The 13306-nt window shown below is 34.6% G+C and overlaps 1 protein-coding gene across 1 annotated transcript; it reads left to right on the forward strand.

Moving 5' to 3' along the window:
* The first annotated feature begins 10000 nt into the window (after nt 1-10000).
* Nucleotides 10001-11766, forward strand: LOC131675092 (tigger transposable element-derived protein 1-like). The gene is made up of 3 exons (XM_058953937.1): nt 10001-10469; nt 10548-10724; nt 10940-11766. Exons 1-3 carry the CDS (start codon nt 10001-10003, stop codon nt 11764-11766), a joined length of 1473 nt encoding a protein of 490 aa, XP_058809920.1.
* The last annotated feature ends 1540 nt before the right edge of the window (nt 11767-13306 follow it).

Raw genomic sequence — 13306 nt, forward strand, 5'->3', positions numbered from 1 at the left:
TCAAGAGTTGAGCACCTCTGTCACCTGTTGATTAAAATGCGCGAGTCGACCTCCCTTCTCCGTCGCGACTCGCCGTCGCGCGGCCCGTCGGCCGTAGCCAGCCGCTCATTGGCTGACATTCAATCTAATTGACTAATTATCAAAAAAAATTTTTAACTGTGCCATCTTATTCCATTTTTCAAAACGAATCGAATGGTACCAAACTCTTCATATGTTTCAGAATCAACCTGTATATATATATATATATACAGGTATATATATACATATATATATATACAGGTATATATATAACCTATGACATATATATATATATATATATATATATATATATATATATATATATATATATATATATATATATATATATATATATATATATATGTCATAGGTTATATTGGTACGGTTGGATTTTAAATTCATTTTCCTTCGAGCAACATCATGAATTTGGTGTAATTGATGACGAACTCTTGTGATATAATTGGAGGGAGTTTCGGGAACAACGTCGGGTGGACATCCTTGGAGCAAATCAATGGGCAACCGAAGATCTTGTCCAAGGTACATCTCCGCAGGAGACATCCCCGTTGTCTCATTTTGTGAAGAACGAAACGCCAGAAGAAAGAGCGGAATAAGTTCATCCCCATTCCGTTGATTCTCTGAAAGAAACAACGACAAATATTGCAGAATTGTTCTATTAAGACGCTCAACTTGACCATTAGATTGTGTGAGTAAAGGTAGTTCTAGTTTTATGGATATCCAATAAAACTGTTAATTCTCTAAACAAATTTGACTCAAAATTCCTACCCTGATCTGTAAGGATTTCTAAAGGAACTCCATGACGGGAAATGACCTGGGAGACTAACGCGCGAACAATTGTTTTGGCCTGTTTTTATACAGGAAGTAATGCCTGCAGCATCAACTTTCTCGAATTATTAGGTTTTGTGATAAATGATATTAAAAGCCAACATGTACCATCCCATATTTGCGAATTCTTAGGTTTAATTATCAACACGTAAGACTTCAGTTTGAATCTACCCGATCACAAACGTAAGCATATTCGAAATATTGTTTTAAATTTAATGACAAAAAACTCGTCTACGATTCGAAATGTAGCTGAAATCATCGGCGTATTAATAGCAGCATATCCTGCAGTAAAATATGGTTTTTTCTATACAAAAAGATTAGAACGTGAAAAGTTCTTAGCTCTCGAAGGAAACGGAGGCAATTACGACGATTCAATGTATATTTCGAACGATATAAAAGCTGATCTTTTATGGTGGAAGTCGAATGTCATAATATCTACAAACCCTATTAGGTTAAATGTTTTTTAAATTGAAATTTTTTCCAATGTGCCATCAACAGGTTGGGGTGCTATTTGTCGTGGTGTAAAGGTACACGGTTGGTGGAGTAAGGAAATTTCGAAAGAGCATATAAATTTTTTAGAATTAAAAGCCACGTTCAATGGGTTGAAATGTTTCGCTAAGCACGAAAAATCTTGTGAAATCTTGCTGCGTATTTTATAACACTACGGCAATTGCCTACATAAATCGTATGGGTAATATTCAACATTCGAAACTAAATAACTTGGCTCGTGAAATTTGGCAATGGTGTGAAGCGCGTAATATTTATTTAACTGCGTCATATATTAATACTAAAGGCAATATTTACGCTGATAAAGCTTTAAGAATTTTACAACCTGAAACTAAATGGGAACTAGCTGACTGGGCTTTCTCTTCACTAGTAAACAAGTTTGGTATTCCAGAAATTGATCTTTTTGCTTTAAGTGCTAACGCTAAATGCAAAAAATTTGTTTCATGGTTCAAAGATCCAGACTCGATAGCGGTTGATGCATCTACTTTGTCATGGAGTAACATGCAATTTTACGCGTTTCCACTTTTCTCTCTTATACTCAGAGTTCTTCGAAAAATAATAATTGACAGAGCTGAGGGTATTGTCGTCGTTCCTTTTTGACCTACACAGGCATGATTTCCTCTGTACAAAACACTATCCGCAACACCTTTCTTGAAACTGGATCCGGATCCTAACCTATTGACTTCTTCTTCTTACAGCCTGACACACCCTCTGTCTCCGAAACTTACCCTGATAGCAGCGCTATTATCATCAAAGCGTATACGAGAAAAGGAACTTCCATAGAAGCAGCCAGTGTCATGTTAAAGTCAATCGCGTCAAGCACTCTCCGTCAATATAAAAAACCGATTCGTCTATGATGGCAGTACTGTCAAGAGAAAAAACTCTCGTTGTTCGAATTGGAAACTTCAAATATTCTTAATTTTTTCGCTCTTGAGTTAACTCAAGTAAATTCGTTCAGTACTCTTAATATTTATCGAGCTGCAATATCGTTACTTATGAAAAATCAGTTTGGAATTAATTCGGAAATTAGTAGATTTTTTAAGGGCATATCCAAAGAAAAACCAAAAATACCGAAATACTCACACACGTGGGATCCACAAATTGTTTTGAATATCTTATCCACGTAGTTTCCTAATGAAAACTTGAATTTTGACAAATTGACGAAAAAAGTCGTTACATTACTAGCTTTAGCAATTGCTCAGAAAGTGCAAACCTTGTTTTTCTTTAGAACATTTAATATTACAATACAAAAAGAACGAGTACTTGTCAACATTACCGACACTCTAAAGACATCTTCACACACGAACACGTTACCTCTTATTGATTTACCTTTCTTTCCGGAACAACCAAGCGTATATCCAGCCGCTGCACTTACTGAATATATAAAAAGAACCGAGGGTCTTAGACCTAAAGATAATGATCAACTGCTTATTACAACTAAAAAGCCTTATCATACTGCGTTAATTGGTTCTATTAGAAGATGGATTAAATGTACATTGTCCGAAAGTGGTATAGATATTGTTATAACCACTACTAATTAATGAAATAAAATACAACGATATGTAAAAGAAACTAAAACTTGTATTAGAATCGTTGAAAATAGCGCGTGTATATAATATCAGCTCATGAACACAACTAACTAACTAATAATAATACAGATTACTTAGCAACCAATCACTTAGTAACCAACAAATTGGAACGTATCGAATATACTACAATATAAACATGTTTTCTGCACATAGTACGCGACATGCTTCTACATCAGCTGCAGCGAGAAAAGTTTTAAATATTGAAACTATTCGAAAAGCAGCAGGGTGGTCCGGAACATCATCAACATTCGCTCGCTTTTACAATAGGCCTCTCGTTTCTAATGAAAATTTAGCGTCAAGTGTAATTGTATCAAATAATTAATACACGTATCAATTGTTACTATTTCATAGTCTAGTTAACTATTTGTATTACACCTTCAAACGTTACTGACATCTTATGTATTATTATTAAAAAAAAAAAATATTCTGAGAATGATTGTTGTTAAATTGCGTACTTTAAACATCTGCGTATTTGATCTATGAGGACAAGGCAATTGAAAGATATGAAGTACAATTGAAAGATAGAGTGAACTTACCTGTAACTGGTACTCGATCATAATTGTACGAACAACCTCGTCCGAAATAGATCAAACCCACCCAAGACAATTGTTAAAAATTTTTCCCATCCCTTATTTGTTGCGCAATTTAATGTATTATGCTTTGAAATTAATGACGAACTTGGCAACGATATCCCAGCGCTGTGCGGCGCTTGACAACGTGATAAACATAAAATGAGCATCATTTGTTTAGAATTTTTATTACTTTAACCCATTAAGTCCCAAACGCACAAAATTTTAACGTTGACTTTGACCGCGCATCATTTTAAAATAAACGAGGGACTTTGAATTCAAGGCACATATACTTATGTTTTTGAGGTCGCTCTTTCGATTAGCGGTGTCGAAAATTCCGGAAAATAACGTTTAACCTATTATTTTTCAACAAATATAAAAAAAATGCACTTTTTGGACTCGGATTTTTTTTTCAAACCTAATTTCAGCAATGTTCCGAATGTCTAGGCAACTTCTAATACAGATATAAGGTGTTCCCGATACTTGCACTTCAAAAATATACAGCGAAACATTTCGATATATAGTGTTATCCAATTCAAAATAGCGTCCGAACGCCAAATTTTTGTTTTAAATTTCACAGATTCTTTTCTCGAAAACTATAGACTTTCATAAAAATTTCCTAAGAATAAAAATGTTTTAGATTTAGTCAAAGTATATACTCAATTTTTTTCAGATTGATCCGGTACGATTTTGGATTTTTCAAAAAGTCAAAAAATCGAAATTTCGAAAATCGTCCTTAAAAAATCTGAAAAAAATTGAGATCATTCTTTGATGAATTCTAAAACATTTTTGTTCTTTCCAAAATTTTATAAAAGTTCATAGTTTTTGAGATAAAATTCTGTAAAAATTTTTTGTCGTAAACGTCCCTTTGCCTTTATTTATAATAAAGTTTCCCGATTCTTACCGCGAGGAGGTGGACGATTGAGAGAATCATGTTTTCTTTTTTTTTTAATATTTTTTTTTTTTTTTAATTTCATTTATTTTGTTTATTTTTCAATTTTATATTTTTTAGAGAAAAAAACGCTAATCATTAGTATGATTCTTTTCAAAGCATGGTTAACAATACGAGGAACACGTATTACAAAATTTTCTTGTTCGTGTCTTGCAGGTTTCAATACTACACTTTCTTGGCAAGAAATTTTTTTCTATTGTATGCTTACTTCGTTTTTTGGATTTGTTCAAATACGTTTTACTGCTTTGAAAAGAATCATACTAATGATTAGCGTTTTTTTCTCTAAAAAATATAAAATTGAAAAATAAACAAAATAAATAAAATAAAAAAAAAATAAAATAAAAAAAAAAAAAAAATATTAAAAAAAAAAAAGAAAACATGATTCTCTCAATCGTCCACCTCCTCGCGGTAAGAATCGGGAAACTTTATTATAAATAAAGGCAAAGGGACGTTTACGACAAAAAATTTTTACAGAATTTTATCTCAAAAACTATGAACTTTTATAAAATTTTGGAAAGAACAAAAATGTTTTAGAATTCATCAAAGAATGATCTTAATTTATTTCAGATTTTTTAAGGACGATTTTCGAAATTTCGATTTTTTGACTTTTTGAAAAATCCAAAATCGTACCGGATCAATCTGAAAAAAATTGAGTATATTCTTTGACTAAATCTAAAACATTTTTATTCTTAGGAAATTTTTATGAAAGTCTATAGTTTTCGAGAAAAGAATCTGTGAAATTTAAAACAAAAATTTGGCGTTCGGACGCTATTTTGAATTGGATAACACTATATATCGAAATGTTTCGCTGCATATTTTTGAAGTGCAAGTATCGGGAACACCTTATATCTGTATTAGAAGTTGCCTAGACATTCGGAACATTGCTGAAATTAGGTTTGAAAAAAAAATCCGAGTCCAAAAAGTGCATTTTTTTTATATTTGTTGAAAAATAATAGGTTAAACGTTATTTTTCGGAATTTTCGACACCGCTAATCGAAAGAGCGACCTCAAAAACATAAGTATATGTGCCTTAAGTTCAAAGTCCCTCGTTTATTTTAAAATGATGCGCGGTCAAAGTCAACGTTAAAATTTTGTGCGTTTGGGACTTAATGGGTTAAAAAACTGTGGTCAGAATACATAGACCTGGCGGTACTACGTATTTGATCTATTTCGGAGGAGGCAGTTCGTACAATTATAATCGAGTGTCACTTACAGGTAAGTTCACTCGATCGTTCATTTATAGATTAAAAATTCAATTGAAACGTAGAAGCAACGCTAAAAACGACATAGGTAGAGCTAAGCCTTCTTCGACTTTTATTTGTCTTACCGCATTTCACACTTCCTTGCAGATATCGTCAATCTCACTTTCCTTTGGTACTGCGACTGATTTAGTTCTTTTTGTGCTTTGTCTAGGTGCTTTCAGCATAATTTGATTCATGACATCGAATAAAATTTCTTCATCAGCTATAACACGTGATTATATTTTGCTTATTTCACATAATGCTTACAAGTATTTTACTAAAAAACTCACTTGAAAAATCAAGAATAACACCATGATATTCCTTTGCATTTGAAGAATCCTCTGGCCACATAAATTTCACTTCCGAATCTTTTTTTAAACTCTTTTCATTGATTGCCAAAAATAATCGATCATTCGAACACGATGCACATTGAAGTGTCCTCACACTTGATTGAATATTGCATTTTATCCATGATTAAAAATGCTACAGCTCTTTGTAAAACTTTTTCGTACTAACTAAACTTTTTTATAGTTTTATTTGTTAGGTTTAATGTTTGATAGTTTTATAAGCAAACAAATGCAAAATAACTGGAAGTTATTACGTGAAGTGAACTTACTTAAATTTCAGAAATATATACTAAATTCACGACCAACAATTTTTTAGAATTCTGCTTAAAATGACATTTTTTTAAAAGATTTTCATTAAATATGAAAATACTTTTATAGTTTTCTTAAAAAAGTCATCTTCTCGGGTTGTTGTTTAACATTCCTCTTATTTCCTCTCTTAGGTAAATCTTGGGCAGCCTATCATCCTTCATTTCCACGACTTCTACAATGTATTTCGTTGTCCTTTTTATTGTTTGTATATCCAATCTTTCGATTCCTGCTTCCATTTTCCAAATGTATTCTGGCGTGTTTTTATTTAGGCCCATCGCCATTTTTACAATTTTTGCCTGCATTTTTTCCATTTCTTGGAGATATCATATAAATCTTGACAATATGCTACATACTTATCATCCATTGAATAAGTTACAACACCGATTAATGTATAGTTATTTACGTGGAATGGCAGCTTCAAATTCAAGTGCTACATTTATACAATCAATGATTTTACTTTGTTCAATGTCAATAAATAAGTAAGATTCCCAGAAGTAAGTAAAATTAATGTCACCTGAACACAACTTACACTTTTGTTGTGACGAAAGGTAACATTTTTGAAAATAATAATCTTGCAGCAATTTATCAAAATGTTTTAAACTGTTTCCTGGCTTAACGTCAAGTTGAATAACCCATTCACGAACACTAGGTAAGTAAGGCGATTTACATGAGCAAGAAAACATTACCGTAAATGATTGGTGATTTTTCATGCAATTTTTTGAAAAAATCGGCAAATGTATCATCGACATGAATGGTTGCTTTTTCATTATTAACCATGCCATATTTAAACATTTTTCATCTTCTAGACGCAAAGATCGGTATTTTGTGAAATTTTTTAATGCAAAAGCAAAAATTTCCGCTATTACATCGAATTTCGAAGAATTCAAGATTGAAAATTGATTTTCTTCTAAACATTTTGTACGTAGCATATTAGCGTTACGAATTAATGGATATTTATTTTTGCTGGGAATCAATTGCTAGTATTTGAGCTTCATATATCTGGACAGGGAGCAAGATACTTTTTAGGTTTGTCGGACTAATATAATAAAATAACTCTCTTATAGAATAATAGTTCATATCTTTTAAATCTAAACAGTCTCGATCCAATACTAAATCGTTAGCCGGTATCGTTATCTCAATAGCATATAGAGTTTCCGATTCACCTGAAACATTTTTGTTTATGTCAGACACGTTATAATCCTCTTCTGCGTTGAACGCTTTATCTACAAAAGATGACGGCAACTATCATTTTAAGATTCACTATGCGTCGAACCAGTTTTTTCAATCTTACAAGTATGCTTTAATGCATAATCGTGGTCAGATAGACAAGCTATCAACGAATGATCAATAGTAGAACTATTTTACACCGAAGAGGTTGCAATAGGATTGAATTCATTATCCGAATGAACAATGTCAATTTTCTCAAAATTAAACTCTGAAATTACACCAATGTCGTGAACATCATCACTATGAAGTTCATTGATCTGTGTGTTGTTGTCTAAGTTAGCAATAACGTCTGCGTGTACACATGAGATTGGTTTCGAATTCTGCTCATCAATTTTCGTTAACTTTGTGACATCAAACTCCGACGCAATAGACACATCAAACTCCGACGCAACGGATACATCGGATCAACGGATACGGACGCAAAACACATGAGCGCATGCTAAACTGCGAGGTGATTTCATACGTCTTAGACAGATTGGACATTTTTTACACAAATTCTGTAATAAATTTATTCGTCATCGACGACGGAATCATCCTCAAATAGCTCCTCGAGGTATTATATCTCTTCAGAATAACTTGCCTGATCATTATTTAGATCCTGAGTCAAGTTAGATACCTGACCCGAGCCATATGGACTTGCTACTGCAGCTACATCTTCATTTTCCTATTGCTCACCCTCTTGCACTACTTCGTCTCCTTCAACGAATTCTATATTTTAAGTTCTGAGTGTAGATGACAAAGCATCATTGACCGTACCATGAATTTGCGCCTTTAATTCTTGAGAAATCATTGCTGATAAGGTTTGAACGTGAACTGTGAAAACAGTGTCCAATGCATCTGGAAGCTCAGTTGTGATGTTGGCAACTGCTTCTCTGATAATAATCGGTAAATTGTCTACTAGAATCTTATTCTGGTTTTCCAAGGCTTATTGAATAGCTTGAGTCTGTTGCTGTAAAGCTGTATTGACACGCTCCAGCAACGAAATTACCAACTCTGCTCCCTTTTGTTCCAAAGCTTTCACAAATTTATTGATTTTTCGGCTGAAATATTATGCATAAAAAATGTATTATTATAAATGGAAATTATTTTATTAGTAATGCAGAAACAGTAGATAAACAATAAAATATTACCAGCAATCGTACATTTAGTTGATAAAGGATTTGGACCTGGTCTAGTTGTTGAATGTGGTGTAGTCACTGGTGGAGCAGAAGCACTGGGAGGCATTGGAATGTTTGGTTTCTTGACAACTGGTGGTTCACAGTTATCTGCAGGCGAGCTTTCATCGTAAAAACATTTTACTCTACACGCTGAAGTTTCAGTGTAAGCATCTGAATCTACTGGTCCAAGACCGACAATGTCAACAACACGAATATGATTATTGCAAGGAGATTTATCTCGGTGGTCAAGAATATTTCGTTAACTTTGTGACATCAAACTCCGACGCAACGGATACTTCAGCTGCGTCACTTTACTTTTTAGACTTAGTAAAAGGATCAGCAGGTTTTTTATAAATGATTTTTTCCTTTCCAGTTGTCTTCATATAATTTTAAACATTTGGCGAAGTGCAAAGTAGTGGTTTTATTTTTATCTGTTTTCCGATTATAACTAGCTCTGCCAATGTTTACTGAGTCGTTTGACTGCAGTACATGATCTATTAGAAAATCAGGCAGTGAGGTAACGTGTTTCTTTGTATTGACAATTTCAAGATGATTTGCTGAAATATTAGTAACTATGTCAACTTTCATATCATCATTTATCAATAAACTACTCCATGCCGGAAATGAATTCAGTAAATAAACAAATTCATAATCGTACCATTCCACAGAGTAATACGGGTTAGGTACCTTACGTAAATGTAGAAATGATGTTTTTTAAAACTTGCTCTTTAAATGTCTGAATATAATCTAGTGTAGGTACTTCTTTTTGAATTGTGACTGGTTCGCTGGAGAATCCATCAATATTTGCGCACATGAAGAATTTATTAGAAAGGGCACAGACTTCCTATTTATTTATTATCTTTTCTTCTAATAGCTTGATTGTTTCATTAAGTTTGTTTTCTTGCGACGGATAAATATCAAAATAAAAATTGACTCAAGCGTGTCTTGATAGTCATCCCAATCTGAGATAATACTTAAATAAATTATACACTTTGTATACAGGCATCCCTCGTTATACGCGGTTTCGTTATACGCGGATTACCCTTATACGCGGATTGCGATTTGTGACCGTCCCGCGTTTTACGCGGTAACAGTCAGCCTTATACGCGGTTTACTCGACGCAATGTTCAGTTCAATTTTTTTGTTTTTGTTTATAAATTTTCATAACCTTTAACATTGTACATTTCTATTTGGTTCACACTACTTTCTTATAACGTCAATAGTATTTCCAAATTTAAATCATGGCACCACCACGCACTCTAATGAAAACTCCAAGAAAAACGCCTTTAAAGAAAAATCGAAAAGTAATGAGTTTGGCAGATAAATTAAAAATTTTAAATTCACTTCGAGACGGAGATAAAGTTGCTGCAATTGCTAGACGTTTCGAAGTAAATGAATCAACCATTCGCACGATTCGGGATAGCGAAGCGAAAATTCGTGAAAGTGCACAAATTTTGGGCCAGCATGCTCAGGCAGCAAAAGTTGTTCATCATAATTTCATTGAAAAAGCAGAAGAGATGCTTATGATTTGGATTCAAGATCTTATACACAAAAAAATTCCTCTTAGTACAGCGGCAATTAGAGATCAAGCTATCGTTTTTCACACTCACCTGTGTGAAAAATACAATAAAACTGAGAAGTTCAACGCGAGTAAAGGATGGTTTGAAAGGTTTAAAGCCAGATTCATGCTGCATAATGTCAAATTCTCAGGTATAGAATGTAAAAATAAAATATAAATAAAAAATAAAAACTTAACTTGAAAATAAGAATGAAAATCAAAATATTTAGGTGAAAGTTCTAATGCGGATCATGAAGCTGCTCGTGTATTCCCAGCACAAGTTCGAGAAGTTATTGCTGAAAAACATTTTGTTCTCGATCAAATTTTTAATTGTGATGAGACTGGACTTTTTTGGAAAAGAATGCCATCTCGAACATGGTTAACGAAAGAAGAATTGAGAGCGCCAGGTTTCAAAGTAGCGAAAGATAGGTTTACTCTCTTATTCTGTGTTAACGCCACTGGAAATTTAAAATGCAAACCTATGCTCGTGTATCGTTCAGAAAATCTAGAGCATTAAAAGGAAAAAATAAAGAACAGCTACCCGTCCATTGGACTTCGAACAAAACTGCATAGGTAACAAGAAATAATTTTGAGATTTGGTTTTTGCATTCATTTATTCCAGAAGTGAAAGAATTCTTAGCCAAAAAAAATCTCGCTTTCAAAGTTTTGTTACTGCTTGATAATTGCAAGAGCCATGATGGATGTTTGCAAACAGCTCATCCTGATGTCGAAGTGATGTTCCTTCCTCCCAACACAACGTCATTGATTCAACCGCTAGATCAGACTGTCATAGCAACTTTCAAGTCTTATTATTTAAGACGTGTTATAAAATCATTAGTCCAAAAAGTCAATCTTCACCGGACTTGCGACAATTTTGTTCCCGACAATGTTGTCAGACAATATTGGAAAATGTTTTCAATCATGGATGCAATCAACTTCGTTGAAGAGGCCTGGACTGAAGTTAAATTGACCACTGTAAACCAAAGCTGGAAAAAGCTGTTACCGGAAGTAGTTGCAGCAAGTGACGCCGAGCAGCAATCAAATTATCAAGACACGGTGCGAGAGGTCATAGCCTTGGCTCGAGAAGTCGAAGGTGAAGGGTTCCAAGACCTTGAGGAATCGGAGGTTCTAGATCTTGTGGAAGAAAGAACTGACTTGACACCTGAAGAAATCGAAGTACTTTCGAACAATCCGCCTGAAGAAGAAACTGAAGAAGGCCTTACACGAACGACGTCCGAAACCATTTTCGATGCTAAAGCTGTTGTGGAAATTATCAATCTTATTAACATGGCATCCGAACAAGCTGTGCAAAAAGATCCGATAATGGTTAGAAGTTTAAATTTCAAACGACAATGCGATTTAGCTATATTGATTTACGATGAATTATATAGAGACATTTTGAGAAGAGCTAAGCAAGCAAAATTGACTTATTATTTTCAAAATAAATAGTACTGAATCATATATTTTGATTTCTTTGGAACGTAACTCCTAATTTCCCATAAGCGTAAGGTCTCATTATACGCGGTTTCGTTATACGCGGTACTTTTTCGGAACGTAACTACCGCGTATAACGAGGGATGCCTGTAATACGTTTTAATGGTCGTTTGCTTATATTGCAAATACTGCGAATTTCTTACAACTGTCAGTATGCTCAGCAAGTCAATAACAATACTGACAGGTATCAATACAGGTAGTTCTAGCGCTTTTTCTTCATAATTCTCATTTTTTTCTACATTTTTAAGAATAACATAATACATGTAAAATAATATTTTGATAAAACAAGAGTGTTATAATAACTGAAAGAGCATTTATTTAAAGATTTGCACATTTCTTCGATAACTGTGAGAGTGAGAGAGAGAGAGAGAGAGAGAGAGAGAGAGAGAGAAGACCTTGGATGCTGGATCGGGAGTCCTGGCTGCGCCCTGCGCACGGTGTTACAGGTCGTCGCTGGGCAACTCTTGCTGGCTTCCTCTCGGCCCTCTGTCCTCGGCTGAACTCCTATCACCGCTGGCCGTCCACCGTCTAACTCCGGTCAACTCCGAAAACCTTCTAAGTCTCTACTTGACTTACTAACGTCTGTGTCGCTCGTTTTTCCTTGCGATCTACAGCTTCTTCCGTCGTTCTTTTCTCTCCCCACTTGACCTACTTATTAGGCGGTGCGCGACCAATGCACTAATTGGTCCTAAACGCGCGCCTGCCTAATCTTGCGTAGGGCACGCACGCCCCCGACTATTTTTCTCTCTCTAACATCTCTATACTCTCTCTGTCGCCAGCGTAGCCGCTTTGGGCCTGCTCGGCCCCGCTCGGCAATCTCCGTCAGCTGAAACAGAGACCATGCATTAGACGCATTCTTAAATGCGCCTAACGCTGGTCACCGTGTCTTACCGAGAGAGAGAGGGAAACTTGGGAAAATTCCGACGAGAACAAGCGCAGCGCTTGCTCTCGTCACAATTGAAATGTTGTAACCAACACATAGTTTCAATGGTAAAGGTATACCTTCATTGTCAATAAAATCTTCTAAAAAATGGGCTATCTTGTAAGTATCAATATTTTCTGAGTAAAGATGAGCAAAGTATACTGGACGATCTTGCAACATAAAGGTGATTGAGATTATGCTATTTTTCTTGCTCACATAGTATCGAAGTTTAATTGCAGGCACTACATTTTCCAAATTCGTTACAGCAATACAATTATTTCTTTGTACCATATCACGATAGAAAGTCAATTGCGACAAAGACCACAATATAACACTAAAAGGCATTATAGATACTGAGCGAATTAAATTTGCATAATCTACGTGGATTTTCAATTCCATCAAGGTATCGTACTCGTCAGGATATTAAATAATTGATTATGCGGTTGCGACGCTTCTCGTTGCAACGCTGCACTCTTGATGCCCCGGACGTAAAACAATAGACGGTTAGTAGAACTAAGGTGCAGGTTTAAGGGCTTTGATGCGTTATAAATGTGTGAATGTTGTCCCTTCCTT

Source organism: Phymastichus coffea, unplaced genomic scaffold (genome assembly GCF_024137745.1).
Source record: "Phymastichus coffea isolate CEN01 unplaced genomic scaffold, Cenicafe_Pcof_1.1 PCOF00016, whole genome shotgun sequence".
NCBI classification, from domain to species: Eukaryota; Metazoa; Arthropoda; class Insecta; order Hymenoptera; family Eulophidae; genus Phymastichus; species Phymastichus coffea.

What these genes read in the sequence shown, in the direction of transcription:
- LOC131675092 (XM_058953937.1), top strand. Translation starts at nt 10,001, where the DNA reads ATGGCACCACCACGCACTCTAATGAAAACTCCAAGAAAAACGCCTTTA. An exon ending in GCATAATGTCAAATTCTCAG is followed by an intron (nt 10,470 to 10,547) that starts GTATAGAATGTA and finishes CAAAATATTTAG; the next exon opens with GTGAAAGTTCTAATGCGGAT. An exon ending in AGAAGAATTGAGAGCGCCAG is followed by an intron (nt 10,725 to 10,939) that starts GTTTCAAAGTAG and finishes CATTTATTCCAG; the next exon opens with AAGTGAAAGAATTCTTAGCC.